Here is a 16,319-nt window from a genome sequence, read left to right on the forward strand (position 1 = left end):
CAAGGGTAGGAGAGCAAGTGCTCGCAGCATCAAGGCAGCCAAATTATTCTACAGCGACTATACAGGCAGCAAAATAAACCAGGGAAAGAGAAGCTGGCCCTGGCCTGGTACTGCTCCTTGCATGACCTCTCAGTTCAGCATAGAATCTTAGAGACCCCCTGGCTCCTCTTTCAAAGCATCCAGTGTTGAGCTGGATGAGTCCTGGATCTTCTGGCAAATGGGAACCACATATAGACTAAACCAGAAGAGAAGAACTGGACTGTGATGAGATGGTATCTCTGTCTGAGTGCTGCATGGTGGTGGACAGCATCGAGGGATGAGAGCCAGGTGTGGCTGGGAGATTCAGAACTCAATTTTGCAGGCTGGGAAAGATTCATCCTGCATCACTACAGTGCTGCTGCTCGCTAGCACCATGATGTTCAGCTCCTGCTGTTTCTCATGGGTTTGTTGGTACCATTCTCGTGTCACCTCAGTGTCATGTGTTGGAATCAGTGTCACCTGGAAAAGCCAAAAGAGAAAACTGACAGCACTGCTACTCTCTGGTTTAGTGCACCAACAAATCGTGCCCACACAATCCTATAACCGTTACTCTGTCCTCATGGCCTTGCCTGCTGGTTTTTCCATAATTGTCTTTTAAATTATAACGGCCTCTGTACCATCTCTCTGTGCAGCATCCAGCCCAAGGGGGTCCCGGCCTGTTGAGGCACAGGCACTACCACAACATAAATAATAATAATAAGACAAAGGAGAACAGAAAGTTAAATGAGGGTGGGGAGAAGCTGTGCTGGAGAATGAGTTGGGCAATAGCAGCAAAGTAGCAGCAAATCTGTGTTCACAAGGGCTCCAGTAATGGCCGTGGAATGACCGGAAAGTGCCACACAGCCTGTGTGTCACCCTACCCAGGTGCAGAACATGTCAGCTCAAAAGCCCTGGCATTTGAGGATGCGGTATCTAGCAAAGCAGTTTGGACAAATGCACGCTCTGCTCTAGCCCTGCCTGTAGGAACAGGCACTACCCAGGCTCTCACTGAAACCTTGTAGGGAAAGGTGGGTATTATAAGGAATAGTTGTTGATGGTTTAAAGGAGCTAATAGGAAGTTATTATCAGAACAGCTTTAGAAATGTGATTTCAACACTGCCAGGGCAGGAAGTGGGGTGGGTGACCCTGTCCCTGATACCACGTTAGTGGGCTACTCTGCTGTCTTAGGGTTTACTTTCCAGCTGGTTTCTGCCAGAGGACAATTTCTGTTTCCTGCTGCAGAGGCAGGAGGAGTGAGTGATCTTTAAGTGCATGAATCTCATGATAAGGAAAGAGACTGTATCCCCCACCTTGTCTCCTCATTCCTCAGGCTACATTGTCCTCCTGCCCCTAGGCTACTGACAAACCAGACCACCAATGGCAGGGAAGGAAGAGAGGCTCCTGAGATTTCAGTGCCTGGTGCCTAACACTGTACAGTGAGAGAGTCCCAGTCCCATTTGCTTCCCTCTAGTGCACCATAATGTGAGATTTTTTGCACTGTGGATCAGTATTGTAATAGGCACATTCTCCCTAGAATTCCATGATAGAGTGAACATCACACATTCCTGGGGATTTAAGTCACTTACCTGCAAGTTCTCACCCCACTGGGACTTTCCTTCCAGAAGTGCATCCAGTACCGCACGGCTGGGCTCCCCATTGACTGGATCATTGCCACTCACAACATAGTATGAAGCTCGGACCCGCTTGAAGAACTCCAGGTCTGTGTTCTTCCCACTGCAGTGGTTGGGGATGTAGGCCAGGTCCACATAGACAGGGGGTCCAGGGAGCACAGAGAGACTGCTTTTGGGGCTACAGGAAACTTTGGAAAAGAGAAATCAGGGGCTAACAAAACCCTGAAGCATCTGGAATGCAGGAAGATTTCCTGCAGCTGCAGAGACTAAGTTAAAGGGTCTGGGTTGGCTCCTTCTCTCTGCTACTGAGAAGAAACAAAAGTGGATGGTCTGTCCCAGCAGTAGCACAGAAACCGGGTGAGAAAGGGAAAGGTCTGCAATTCTTTAGTGCCTGATTGAGCAGCTTTAGGATCAGGTCCAGCATGGCCTTTGCTGCAGAAGGGAACCAAATTCCCCTTTATTAGCTTTGGCAGAGTCATTAGCCCAGTCACTATCTGGTTAAATAGCCCCAGTTTCGGTTTCTTAACCTATCTTGGCTATAGCAATATGTCCTGATGTCCTTTATCTGACAGCCCTCGGAATCTACAGTAACATCTCCGGGACCTCCTGCCTGGCTCTTAATGAGTCCTAGCAGTTCTTTCTGATGACTGGCTCACGTTCCTCATCAATATTTCTGCTCCTTCCGCATTTCCCGTCATCATTTCTGCATCCTTCAGTCATTGGGTGAGAGATGTTCCCAAGCGCAGAGGCATAGAGTCATACACACATTTAGACAAGGACCTGAACATGGAGATATGTGAATACATGCATTCACACAGCCATGCCCATACTAGTACAGACACATAGCCAAATGCACACTGCCAACCATGTGCAAACACACATTGTAGACATATACACAGGCAGTATCATCTATGTAGACACTAGGAAATATGTGAGTACACCCAAGTATGTGAATACAGCATGTGCATGTATTTACACACACACAAAAACATATTTTCTTCCATATGTCTCTTAGGCCTTTAACTCTAAAGTTCCTGTGGTGTTTGGGCTGATACATGAACTGTTCTGTCAATTAAAAAAAAAAAAGTCTGAAAGGGAAGAAAGAAATGAAGAGGCACAATAAAAAAAACAAAAACCTCTGCCCCCATTTGCCCTCCCCACATACAGTATAATCTGTACTCCTAATTTTCTTTCCATAGCCAATTCATGGCAGCAGCCAGGCTAAACACCAGCATTAACAAGAGACAAATAGCTCAGGGAATGTACAGTGGGTACAGAATCTGTCCCTTCTAGCCTGCACATGTGAAGCTGGCTGACATCACTCTTGGCTAGGCATTTGATGGCCTGGTGGCTCATTACACCTTCTAGTGGGCAAGTGTCCATCTCTCCAAAGCCACCTAATGACATAACCTTATCCCCTCCCCTTCGTTTGCCTGATCTTCCCCCTCCCCTCCTACAAGTCTTTCCTCCTTCTCCCCATCACGTTTCTCTCTTGCTCTCCTTGTCTAACCTCATTTGCCCCAGTGATTCCAGCCCATCTTATCTCTGATCCCCACACACCTCCCTCCCTTACGCTCCTCCGGCTCTTTTCCCCTCACAATACAAACATGCTTTAGTCTCTCCCACCTTGAAAAAACAAAAACCCTAAGCCTGACCCAACCGGCCTCTCCAGCTGCCACCCTATCTCCCTTCCCGCCCCCCTTCAGCTCATTGAACCTCTGACTGCCAGAAGCTGGGACTGGACGACAGGGAGGGATCACTCAATAAATTGCCCTGTTCTGTTTATTCTCACTGAAGCATCTGGCACTGGCCATTGTTGGAAGACAGGATACGGGGCTAGATGGACCATTGGGCTGACCTAATATGGCTGTTTTTGTATTCTTACAAATGCACTGGTTATAGCGCCTCCCCTCCAATTCCAGCTCAGATGCTTTCCAATCCAGTTTCCACTCCCTGCACGCCACTAAAACACTTTTGGCAGAGCCTCTAATGCTCTCTGCCCAGTCACAGCTCAGAACCAGTGCTCTATCCTCATCCACCATCATCTGTCAGCTGCCGTCAACACCATAACCAGGCTCTTCTTGACCGCTTGTCTTCCCTTGGCTTCTGTGACTCTGTCCTCTCCTAGTTCTCTAATTGCTCCTTTACCATGTCCTTCAGAGGAGCCTCCTCAGCCCCCTCTCCAGTTTTCCGTTGGTGTTCCACAGGGCTCTGTGCTTGGTGCCCTTCCCTTCTCCCTCTACGCCTTATCTCTGGATAATCTCATCTGCTTGTACAACTTCAACTCCGATCCCTATGTGGATGACTCACAGAGCCACCTCTACTCCTGACCTGTCTCTATTTGGCCACTCTAAAATCTCAGCCTGTGACCTGACATCTCTTGGGGATGTCTAGCCATCAGTTCAAGCGCAACATGGCTAAAACAGAGCTCCCGATCTTCCACCCCAAACCCTTCCGGCTACTTACTATCTCGATCACTGAGGACACCACCATGATCCTGCCTGTCACGCAGGTTCATAACCCGGGCATCATGTTTGGATGTCATCGCTCCAGGACCTCACATTCAGGCTAGGTCTCAATTTTGCGGATTCTTTCTCTATAACATCACTGAGCTACAGCCTTATCTAGTCACACAGCTAACAACTGTCGTCCAGATGCTTATCTTCTGTCACGATTACTGCGCCTCCCTCTCGCTGGCGATGGTTAAATAACTCTTGCCCCACTCACAGCCATTCAGCCTGCCACTGCAGAGACCTCTTCCTTAGTCTGTCACTTTTCCCATGTCACCCCTCTCTTTGGATTCCTTCCATTGGCTCCCGTCTCTATTGCGTCAAACATAAGCTAAGGCCCTTTATGGCGTAGCCCCGCCCTACCTAGCAGTGCTTATTCGCTAGCAAGATGTTGACTCCTGCCTCCAATGGGTCCAGGATGCTAGCCGCCATCACCCACTTGTTAAATTTGCAAACATCTTTATGCTTCCTCCCTTGCTGCCCCTCATGCTTGGGAGGCACTAGCCATAAACAGCCATAAAACTGCCCCATGAGCTACCTTCAAATGCCCCCTCAAAACTCTCCTGTGCCAGGATTTCTACAAAAATCTTGACAGTGGTTTGGCCGCTGGTGTACTGAGACCACTGCCCATCATGGTGACCAATAATGTTTGTTTCCTTGGCCCCCTCCCCCCAACTGTTTGTATCCAGCGGATGTTGCTTGTTTTATACTTAAATTGTAAGCGCTTTGGGGCAGGGACCATCTACATGTTCTGTGTTTGTACAGCACCTAGCGTGCTGGGATCCTGGTCCATGACGGGGGCTCCTGGGCACTACCCTAATACAACTAATAACAACAGTTGGCCTCCATGATGGCACTCTTAGCAGAGTGCCCAAGGGCTGCATGGACCATGGAGACTAAATTTCCCTCTCAACTGCTTAAACTGGCTCCTCCGAGCAGGACTGAGACACAGTGGCAGGGAGTAGTGTGTGGGGGAAGCTTGCCTCTACACTGCACCTCTTCCGGGGATACAGAGAGGATTTCAGTCTCCAAGACTGTCAGTCAATCTGGCATCTTCCACTGTGGGAGGAGACGCCAGGATGACCAAGGTCCTATACTACTCAGCTCCCCCCTGTAATTTCAGGAATTAATTGTGGCGGATACTCCTATCTAGTCTCTGTTCATAGTTATAGAGGGAAGGCAACATCTCTGCACCCAAATGAACTCCTAGTGTCATGATCAGTTCAACCCTGGAGAATGTAGTAACAGCCACCATAGTTAGGTGTCTTATCCCACTGTTAATATTGTAGTAAGGTGGGTTCTGCTAGTCCCTCTGAGACCAGAGAATTCCAACTACTGATCACCCTGTGGGGAACATACTCCCTGTGTGTATAACAGAATCTAAACATAAAGGGTTTAAATTACCAGATGTTTGGCTTCATTGCTACTGACTTTCCCTGCATTTTTTTTAAATCATTGCCTATCACAATCCCTCAGCACTTGCAAATTCACTCTGACTTGCTAGGAAGTGCCCATTAACTGCCACTCAGTGCCCTGAATGGTGCAGCAAATGCTTACATTTTAGTTAGTGCTTTGCTTATTGTTTAAGTAAAAGAGAATTCTCCTTTGGGGAGGGATTTCTTACCAGGGTTTGTTTTGATGCCATTAACAAGGGTCTTGCCCAGGTTGCTGTGACTGCTACGGGATAACTCATCCTTCTCTTCTATGTGAGAGGGCTGCACTAATTGGGTACGTGGTTTTGACTGCTTCTCTCCTCCATCTCGCTCTTTTTTTGCAGTGGTAGATTTTGGAGACCTGTCTAATGGCTGTTTCACAGGTGTGGGAGACCACTTCCCTTTGACATCTAGTTTCCGGGCAGGCGATGATGATTTGGGTTTACTCAAAGGCTTCCTCACTCCTTTGCTCTTTTCTTTCAGATCTTTTTTGGATATTTTATCAGTTCTGCTCACATTTTGCTCATTTACCAGCATTTCAGGGTCTACCATGCAGACATCTGGATGAGGGGGATGAGGATGGGGATCTATCATTGGAACAGGTTGCGGATCATGGCTAGACCTTGTGCTGCCATGATGCGAAGTACCCACAGCTTTGTCTACTGGGAGGAAATCTGCATCTTCATCTGAGTCCATGACAGCATCGGCTGTGATGGATGGACATTCCTCTGTCTCTGGAGGGACATCAGAGTCGGACTGGGAGGTTCCAGAGTCACTCACTGATGTGGGAGGGGTTTCCTCTACCATCGTGGCTTGTACATGGCTACCAGTAATGTGGTGTGGCCTCCCCTTCACTGAAGGATGACCTTCATCCTGTGAGAGGTCACTGTCTTCAGAGAGGTCATGAGGACTTGGGTTGATGAATGATGGAGACAGCTCACCCTTCCTCTGTTTATATTCACAGGAAGAGAACTTCTGCCTATTGTCAGAGCTGGCTCCTAAACATGGCTCTCCCTCATGGGAAGCATCTCCGTGGTCCTCAGTTCTTCCTCCCCTTTGTGCCGCTGGAAAAAAGGGCTGGAAGGTATGCTCAGGGGACATCAGTGAAGAAGGCCGGCTCTGCCTAGCCATATCCTCTTCCCCCAAGGATGGTGACACAGTCCAGTCAGAATCAGGAAATGCTTTCTCATCTTTCACCTCTGCTGCACTCTGCACACTTCGGAAAGCTTGCGGACTTGTGCTCACTTCTGTTGGGCCATTGGCTGTGGCTGCTGCTTCTTGCTGATGAGGAGGAAATGATGTCAATACATCAGGAAGTGAGGTCACTGCCATAAGCATTTCAGTGACAGATGAGTGTTGTTCTGGGCTGGCTGCACAACTTTGCTTTTGTTTTTCTGTGGACAGTGGTGACATCAGTGTACTTCGGCACTCAGTTCTGCATGGCAGCGTGTTATCCACATCACATGTGAATGCAGAACCACGGTTCTCAACAGACACAAACCCTTCAGTTTCAGCTGGATATGTTTTGACAGAATCAGCTGGAATCAATGGAGACACATCCCACAGGCTCCTGGTGTCTGGCTCTGCTCCTGCGTATGTAGAAAGCATGTGGGAGTAGAAGCTTTCTGCTGTCGTCTGTCTCACAGGGGTAGTGGCTTCAGGTGAGGCATCCTCAGAGAGTCTGGGACAGTCATCTTTTGCCTGCTGTTGGGATGCAACTTCTCTTTCCACAGCCCCAGAGAACAACTTGTCTTCTTTATATGGGCTCAGTGGTGAAAAGCTAAGGGAAGATGAATCTACACTGGTATCTTTTTTAGAAACCTCCAGGTACTCATCTTTCTTCCCCTGGTCTGAGGGCAAAGCATCAGGAAATTTTAAAATAAGAGATTTGTCCCCTAAGTGGTCTGATGAGGATATCTCATGTCTAAACACAATGGATGGCTCATGTTTTTCTAGAGAGGAAAATTCAAACCCAGATGAAGAGAAATCCATTTCTTTACTTTGCAGTGCCAGACCCTTTTGATGTTCCTCTTTCACATACTTAGCAGTAGACTTTAAGCAAATATCTTTGTCTTTGTCATAGCCCTCAGAAGCAATCTCTGCATGGTGATAATCTGTTACTAGAAAGGGTGCTTCCTTTGGGGACTTTTCAGCATCTTTTCCCTGTTGCAAAGAAATTTGGCTTGAATAGGACATTTCTGATGCCCAAACATCTCTGCATGTATCTGTCAGGGTACTGTACCTAGCAGTACCTGCCTCTATAACTGTTGCTGTTTCAGTTTTCTCAACTCCAAGTTCCTCTTTCTGCATTGGATCACAAGGGGAGGAGGCAACTGATGTTGACAAATGAGACTCTTGGTGCTTGTCCTGGTGAAGCAGCTCTGATACCTGGGCCATCTCCATTACTGAAATGTCTGCATACACTTCCTCCTCACTGACTTTTTCTGGTGCTTGGGGAGGGCTGGGCAATTTGGACTCCTTTTCAGATTTCTCCTTTGCACCTTTTTCTAACTCTGAGTCACTGGTGCTCTCTTCTCCTCGTCCTGCTTTCTCGTAGTATAAGTCTTTGGGCTGAGGCTCTATTGGTGACAGAGATCTCTGCTCCTGGCTGATAGAAATTATGTTTTCATCTGGATGAGCAGCTTCAATGTAAGGAGCTCTTTTTTCTTGATAAAATGCATCTATGGTGTGTGTAGGAGGAGTGCACCCACTGCTTCCAGGAGAGGAAGGAGGCAGGGTCAAGTATGGTTCTTTTGGTGTGGCAGTTGATGAGCTCAGCCCATTCTGTCCTTCCTGCATTTCCTTGAATCTCAAGTCACTGGGCATCCCATGCTTATCTGACTCTGCCAGGGGTGAATATCTTTCATGTATGTCTGTGTACGCAAAGGAAGAATCCACTTTATCTTTGGGGGAAGTTGGGGATGACAGCTCCTTTTCAGCAGAGGTGTAGAGGCAGGACTCTTCTTCTTTTGCAGAGATGTGATAAAGTAGCTGTTTCTGAGACACAGATACTTTCTTTGTCCTAGAGGCCACAAGTGTAGGCTCCAGCTTTTCCTTATCAGGGTGACCTAGGTTGTCCACATCCTTCAGGATAAGGCTCGGAAGCCCAACTCCAGACACAACTACCTGTTCATAGATGTCAGCATACTGGAAAGTCCTCTCATCAGGGTAGGGAGTTGGTTCCCTTTCTTCCTGCTCTAGCTGTTTAGCATGGTCATCTCCTGTGGATGCACAGACCTCTTTCTCAGAAGGACTGGAAGAGGTTTGAGTGCAAGACTCTGAATGATATTCCACTTGGCTGAAAGAACCCATGTCCTCAGAATGGCCTATGATGTCACTGCTGCTTTTGGGATGATATGGTCCTGAAAAAGAGTGCATGCTGTCCTCTGACGCTGCATCACTGTCTTTTTGGGAAGCTGCTACATATTCATATTCTGCTGGGCTTGTAGAGTACAGAAGAGCAAATGCTGATGCACTCTGCTCTTTGCTTCCTCTAGGATCATCATGAGCCTCAGTGGATTTGCTTTCAGCATTCTGCTCTATGTCTAGCATGTATTTAGAGTCTGATGTTTCTTGGTTCAAAGCATCAGCATCTGATATCTCCACTGTGGCCCCCTGCAGAACTTCAGCCTGCAAAACTGGTTTGCTTTGGTCTGTCATGAAATGTTTTTCTAGTTCTCGTGTACTTGTGTCCACCTCCTTTTCTAGAGCACTAGATGATGCAGGCAGAGGAGATACTGTCAGTGCTCGGTCTAATGATTTAGCATATAGATCCAGGACTATTTTCTCCTCATGATCCAAGTAGGAGTAATCTTGTTTAGATGGGAACAATGATTCTTCCCTTCCTTTTGCTGCACTTGATGGTTTGACCTGTTTTTCTTCTATACAGACAGGCTGAGAAGATGGGGTTGCTCTAACTACTTCTGATTTTTCAGAAGACGTGATCTCAGTAGGGGCTATTTCCATTTTATTTGCTTCCAGTGAAAGTCCTTTGTCCTCCCGCAGTGCAAATTCTTGTGCTTCTGCGGAATCTACTTTGAAATGTCCAGCTTCTGTTTCTTGAGGTACAGGCTTGTCTTCACCATGACAAAGATAATCTTCCTTCTTAGGCAGATAGCCTACCTGCCGGGGGGCATTTTCTTCCTGGAAATATCCATATTCAGAGTCTGAAGTTTTCTTCTCTACTGTTTCCGAGGCATAACCTTCATATGCCATAGAATATATAATCTTTTCCTCTTCTGTTATGGTAAGAGAAGATTTTTTTTCATATTCCTGAACCTCATCCAAAAAAGTGCTCTCTCTTTCCTTATCATACTTCTGTTGGCTTTCCTTACTTCTTCTCTCTTCCATCTCCTCTGGAAACCACACTTTCTTCTCATAATTTAGATTTTTCATATAAATATCTTCCATTTCTGGAGATTTTTCTTCTTTAGTTTGTGTCTCTTCCATGAAATCACAAGATTTGACATCTTCAGAGCAAATGTCTGAGGACTCTTTATCCTGAATTCGTCTGGGTTCTGTGAAGTGTAAGAACTTCACATCTGGAAAAGTTTCTTGAGAGCACATTTCTAAAGCTTTTTCCCTGGCCAGGCTCATTTCAGTTAAAGAAAACAATCTGGTATCTTCTGGAGATATTTCCGCAGAAGAAATGTCTGTGGGTAGCATATCTTTAGTTGGGCTGTGTTCTGGGCAAAGAGGGAATTTTGGTTTTTCTTTAATGATATCTTTGGCAGGAGTTTCCATTGATTTTTCACTTGTAGCTGGTTTCTGCTGCATGAAATGCAGGGGTATGACAGCTTCTGGGGAGAATTCATTAGTGGATGTGGCTAGAAATGTTTCTTTATCAGGGCTCTTTTCTGTAAAAGTAAGAGACTTGATGTCTTCTGGAGAAGTTCCTTTAATGAAAATGTCTGGAGATGTTTCCTTACCAGGACTCTCTTCAGTGAAAGAAATTGATTTGGTGTCTTCTGGAGAAATGTCTTTAATGAAAATGTGAGTAGATTTTTCTTTTTCTAAGGTATGGCCTGTGAAATATAGTGGTTTCTCTTCTTCTGGAGAAGCTTCTCTAATGGAAATATCTGAAGATTGTTCTTTACAAAGACTTTCTTCTCCAAAAGAAAGTGATTTGGAATCATCTGGAGATATTTCTTTAATGGAAATTTGTGAAGATTTATCACTTTCAAGTTGGCTTTGTTGTGGAACCTCAGCATTTTTGGGAGATATTTCTTTGGTTGAAACTGGCTCTTTAGCTGTGTATTTTGCAAATTCTAGTGAAACGTCTTGCGTCATTTCAGTTTCTTTAAACTCCGCCTCCTTTTCTGGCTTTGAAATAATGTCAGTGCTGGGAATGTACAGTTTGGAATCATCCTTTTCACTAATTTCAATGGTTTCCTGTTTGTGATAAGAAATGTGTAGCAGCTGTTCCTTTCCAATGGGCAGTTCCTGCTTTTCATTTCTGGGAAACATGTACTCCATAGGCAGTAGCACTTTGCTAGCTAAGCCAGGCTTCTCCTGTATAACAGAAGGCAATTCTTTTTCAGGGATATCGTTAGCCACAGGTGCCTCAGCTTTTTTAAGTGGTTCAAATTCGCTCTCTGCTCCTTTTTCTACACCAGAAGTTTGTCCTTCGCCTTTCTTTACAGAAGCATTTTCAAATAACTCCGCTTCTACAGTTTCCAGTTTCTCTTCCACAGGGGACTGATGGAAAGGTGTGTGTCCAGCACTAGTGGGGCCAGATTGTGTTGGAGATGCCATCTTGACTGTGCTATCATCAGGACTTATGCATCGTTCCTCAGCTTCTCCAGAACTGGAGTCTACCTGGGAAAGCTGTGTTTCCTCTGTGGATAATAGCAACATGGACGCGTCTGTGCGGGATTCAATTAAAACATCAGCCAGGTGCCCTTGTTGAGTAAACAGCTGGGCACCATAATGCCCTCTGAGTTTCTCAGGCATCTCAATATTTGGAGTCTCATCTTCTTCTTCCTCTTCTTCCTCCTCTTCAGCCTCTTCTTGCAGGCCCTTCTTATGAGCTTTGAATTTTCTCTCTCCTTCTGCTAACGCCTGGAAGTCTTCAGAAGGTGGAGATTTAAAGCATTTGTCCTCCTCTAAGGAGGATGTTGGAGAGATTGTGCCAGCAGAGGGCACATAGTCTAGGCCTTGGGTGGCTTCAGTCCGAGAGGAGGGGATGCTGTTTACTGTGTCCAGAAGTAACGAGCTTTTGCCAGTCTCTTCTGTTTGTGGAGCTGTTATGGATGCAACAGACTGATCTTCTGCTACTGAAGTGGCAAAAGAGGAAAGCTTGTCACATTCTGTAACAGACGTGGCAGAGGACACATGCTCCTCTTCAGCCAGTGGGGCTGCTACAATGCTTGTAGGATACACAAGGATTTCAGATTCTTGGCTGATGTAGCCCTTGGCAGCAATATCAGTAGTGGAGGTAGCTTGGATACCATGTACTGCTTCAAAAGAGCCTGGGTGATCAGGCACAGAAATATCATATGCACTAACATCATACTTCAAGTGTGGGATCCTCTCTTCCTGTTCGTCATGTATTTCCTCATCAGAAATGGTCTGTTCAGTCTCTGAGTAGCCAGGGATGGTTTCATCCTGGATGTATGAAATGTGTTCTGCTGTGGCGCCTGGGGGGACAGGTGCACTTCTCAGGTAGGACTCCTCCTTAGTTACTTCCTTTTCAAGTAACTTACTTTTCTCACCGATTTCCTCACTGAACTCTCTTTTCTTTTCTTTAGCAGTGAATTTTGTGCCCTTCTCCTCATCCTGGTGTAGCTGATAGAACTCTTTAGTCTTCACGTCCTTTTCCTCTGTGTACTGTTCTTCTGTTTCTTCCAGTTCTGCCTTTTCTATCACATCCTCTCTCTTTTCCTTCTCACTTTCCTCACCTGTATCCATCCCCTCAATGTACTTTTCACAAGTCTTCATTTCTCCTTCCCTCTGCTTTCTGTCCAAAGATATTTTCTGCTCTTCTTCCTTCTCTTTGAGTTCTGGGGTCTGAGCTTCTCTTGCTGCTGCTTCTGTGTGTGTTGGTACCTGCCCTCTCTCATCTTTGTGAACCTCTGGTAGTAGCTTGGCTTCCTCCTTTCTTTCAGCTTTTTCTGCAAACTCTCCCATCTCAAGAGGTTCCTCCAGGGCTGCTCCTTCATCCTCAAATGTTTCAGCCTGTCCTGCTCTCACCTCCAGCTGATGGACTGGCTTTTCCTCACATGGCAACTCTCCTTCCCTATCAATAGTGATGATTCTCTCATCTGGGGAATCTAGAGGAGTCATCTTCATCACGATGTTCTCTTCCAAAATTAGAGCTTCATCAAGGTGACCCTGAGCAGTCATCACAGGGACCCTCTTTCCTTCAGTTTCAGGTCCTCTCATGACTGCATCACTTGCTTCAATATCAGTCATTTCCTGAGCCACCTGCAGCTCCACCTTCTCTTCATGATTCAGCTCCTCAAAGTCCTTGGTCAGGTCCTCTGGTGAAGACAGGACTAATCTCTGCTCAGCCATGTCAGCCATTCCTGGCTCTTGCTGTACAGGTCTCTTCTGCACTGGTGACATCTTCTGTTCCAAAGGTGCTTCCTTTTCAGCTTTGACTCGGGTTTTCTCAGTTTTGATTCTACCTGGAACTTTTGCCTTGTATAATGTTTTCCGCACTTCTGGGGTAAACGGTTTTAAGTCTGGTTTAGAAATTCTTTTCAGGTCTGGTTTGGCTTCTTTCTTTGAATCTTTTTTTTCTTCTTTCTTTCCATCATCTTTTTTAAAGTCCTTTCTCTCTTTCTTAATCTCTTTCTTTTCTTTGTCCTTCTTCTCATCCAGTTTAGACACTTTCTCTTTGAGGTGCTTCTTGCCAATCTTGTCTTTGGTTAGTTTCCTTTTCTCAGCTTTGAGGGCATCACTTGATTCTGTCTTTATCTTTTCAGGTTTAGCAGGTTTCTCAGGAATTTTCTCAGTATGTTCTTTCACTTTTTTCTCAGTTCTGGCCTCCTTTACGATCTCTGGTTTTATCTCCTTAGCCCCATCCTCACTTGCCTCTTCTTTTCTGGCCTGCTTTGTTGCAACTGGCTTGGGGGAAGATTTCAGACTCTCTTTGCTGTCAGTTCGCTGTTTAATCTTGGTCGGCTTCAGAGAAGGTGGAGGTAGGCCAGAAGACATATCCTTCTGAGTAGCTACTGGGTACCTCAGAAAATCCAGATGCTTGAGCTTCTCAAGACCTTCCAATATTTTATTTTGTGGAGCATTTCCAGGAAACAAAACTCTTACTATTTTTTCTGTTGGGCTTGCTGGCAGCCAAACCACCAGGGCTGTGATGGAGGTCAGATAGGGGACAGAAATCTCACCTTCTTTCCCATTTGCTAGAATGATGCCAGTCTTTGCTTTGCTATTCCCAGCCCATTTCTGCATTAGAAACTGCATCTCCTTACTGTCCTTGACAGGATTCAGAATGTACATGTCCAACTTACCAACCCCCATCTTGTGGAACAGAGTAATGGGCTCGATGGTGTTGCTCACCACCCTGTAGAGGGGCTCTGATTTAATGCCGAGTTTATTCAGGTACTGCAACGTCAGGCAAGCCTCTTCAATGCTTCTCTTGACTTTCATGGATGATTCAGGCATCTTAAGCTTTTCAGGAACATTAAAAAAAACAACCCCAAGTTCTGGAGAGATGAGGTTCTTCATCCAGTCACTGTAGTTGGTGGAGCCCTGAGATTGCTCCTCATCCTGCTCAGCAATCTTCCTCTGCAGAAGCCCATTAATGCCAGGTAGGTTGTCTGCCCCAATGTGGGTCAGGAGAATGGAGTCAATTCTGTCCAGATGCCTGACCAGCTTCCAAAAGCAGGATTTCCTCTCAGAGCCACCATCCACTAGGATGTTAAATCCATTGACAGCAAACAGAGCAGAGTCCCCTCTCCCACCGGGGAATATGTAGCAGCAGGGCTTAGACAGTTTCAGAAAGCCTCCAGAAGTGGGAGGTTCCAGAAGATCAAATGGAGTTGGCACATCCACAGTCTCAGAGACGTACTCTGCAAACTCAGAGACCCCATCCATCTCAGGCAGAACTGGGTCAGGGTTCAGTTTCAGATTAATAAGCTGCTGGAACTGGGGATGTCCAAGGTTGCTCCAGTCTCCCTCTCCCAAACAGGACACAGTGAGGGAGGCCTTGTTATCTGGATCAGTGTTGCTGAGAAGCTGGGCAACCTATTGAGACAGACAAGGACAATCACAGTCAGACACAGTAGTGAGACATTGCAGCATTTAATTTTTTTTAAAGCAACGATTAATGTGGGACCATTAAGGACTCCACTGACATATTACAAAAGAGGCCATGACAGAGGGCAATGCCGAGCTGCATCACTCCTTCAGACAGGCACAATGCCTCTAGCAGGCCCCTGAAAATGCAGCTGTTGGGCCAACTTTGTCCAATGTGAGGTATGGGCCAGAGCCTGGGCCTTGCTCTCTCTCTTTCAAAGCCTAATGCTACTGAGGGGGGGGCCGAGCCAGGATGAGCTCTTTTGCTTCCTTAATGTCAGGACTGCAAGTCTGACTGGCTCTCATGCAGAGCAGAGACACAAAGGGAGGGGCCTCCTTGTCCTCTTCCCCCTGCCAACAAGGGCACAATCTGCCCCTAATCATGGGGTGTGAAAAAGCAACTGTTTCCTATTGGTCTGGGAATCCTCTCCCTCAGCCCCACTCTTTCCAAAGCACACACTCGTGGTTTCCTATCAACTCTCACTGGCTGGCCATTATCCCATCTTCTTCTTCGAGTAATTTCCCAGTTTCCTAGTTATTGAAACTTTAGTTCCTTGACTCTGGGATTTTCTTTTCTACTCAGATTCATTGTCTTGCCTGACCCAGATTTTAAAAGGCTGGGACCCCATTGCTGATTTGGCAAGTGTGGGGATCTATCATCTGATTAAAAATATAGAGACGAGAGTTAATATCTGTTTCAGGAGTCCTTAGAACTATGCAGATATGCAAATATATTGACTAAAGTCATATTAAAAATTAAACAGCTTACATTTTATGAATGTTAGTGATAATATTTTGCATGGGGTGCTTTTGCCTAAAGAGACCTTACTCAGCTGATGTCTTGACAATGTGGCCCCATGAAGGAATGGAAGCAAATAGTCAAGTTGAGAAAACCAAGAGAATATATTGAGAAAAATAAACGCTGAAATCCAGATTTCCAGGCCTAGACATGCAATTACAGTGATTGTGTCCAGGCGGTCAACCTACCATCCTAGCCAGTTAGCTGAATGTCTCACTACCACAAATGCACATTCAAATCGTGTGCATACAATTTTGAAAATGTGGGCCCTAGTGCTTAGTGAATATTGTAGCCAGACCAGAGACATCTGGAGCAGGGCTTGAAACCGTCAAAGACACAAAATAGTGTATCTGAGTGGCAATGAGAATTTTTTAGAGAGGAACTAGAATACAGCTAAATAAATACTACATTGCATTTCTAATTATCCAAAGATCTCAAAGCTTTATACACACACTAATTAACTCTCCCAAACTGTAGAGTGAGTGTGTATATATATTACATTCACTGGATAAACAGTAAAACTAAGGAAGAGGGCCACATTTTCCAAGGTGGCACATGATTGTGGTGGCTTCAATATTTGAGTGCCCAAGCTGAGATACCTTAAAGGGACCTGATTTTCAGAAAAGTCAGATCACCTGACTTCTGGAAATCAGGCAACCCTAAGGTGTCGCAA

The 16,319-nt window shown here is 45.9% G+C and overlaps 1 protein-coding gene across 1 annotated transcript in view; it reads right to left on the reverse strand.

Annotated features, from left to right (window-relative positions):
- Positions 1-342: 342 nt before the first annotated feature.
- MAP1A (microtubule associated protein 1A) overlaps positions 343-16,319 on the reverse strand; it is a 113,822-nt gene continuing 97,845 nt past the window's right edge. Inside the window, exons 5-7 of the mRNA XM_065412193.1 lie at positions 5,784-14,796; positions 1,605-1,837; positions 343-498 (exon numbers count right to left, since the gene is read on the reverse strand). Of these exons, the coding sequence (XP_065268265.1) occupies positions 343-498; positions 1,605-1,837; positions 5,784-14,796 (9,402 nt within the window). The remainder of the gene's footprint in view (positions 499-1,604; positions 1,838-5,783; positions 14,797-16,319) is intronic.

The sequence above is a fragment of the Emys orbicularis genome, chromosome 10 (assembly GCF_028017835.1).
Source record: "Emys orbicularis isolate rEmyOrb1 chromosome 10, rEmyOrb1.hap1, whole genome shotgun sequence".
NCBI classification, from domain to species: domain Eukaryota; kingdom Metazoa; phylum Chordata; order Testudines; family Emydidae; genus Emys; species Emys orbicularis.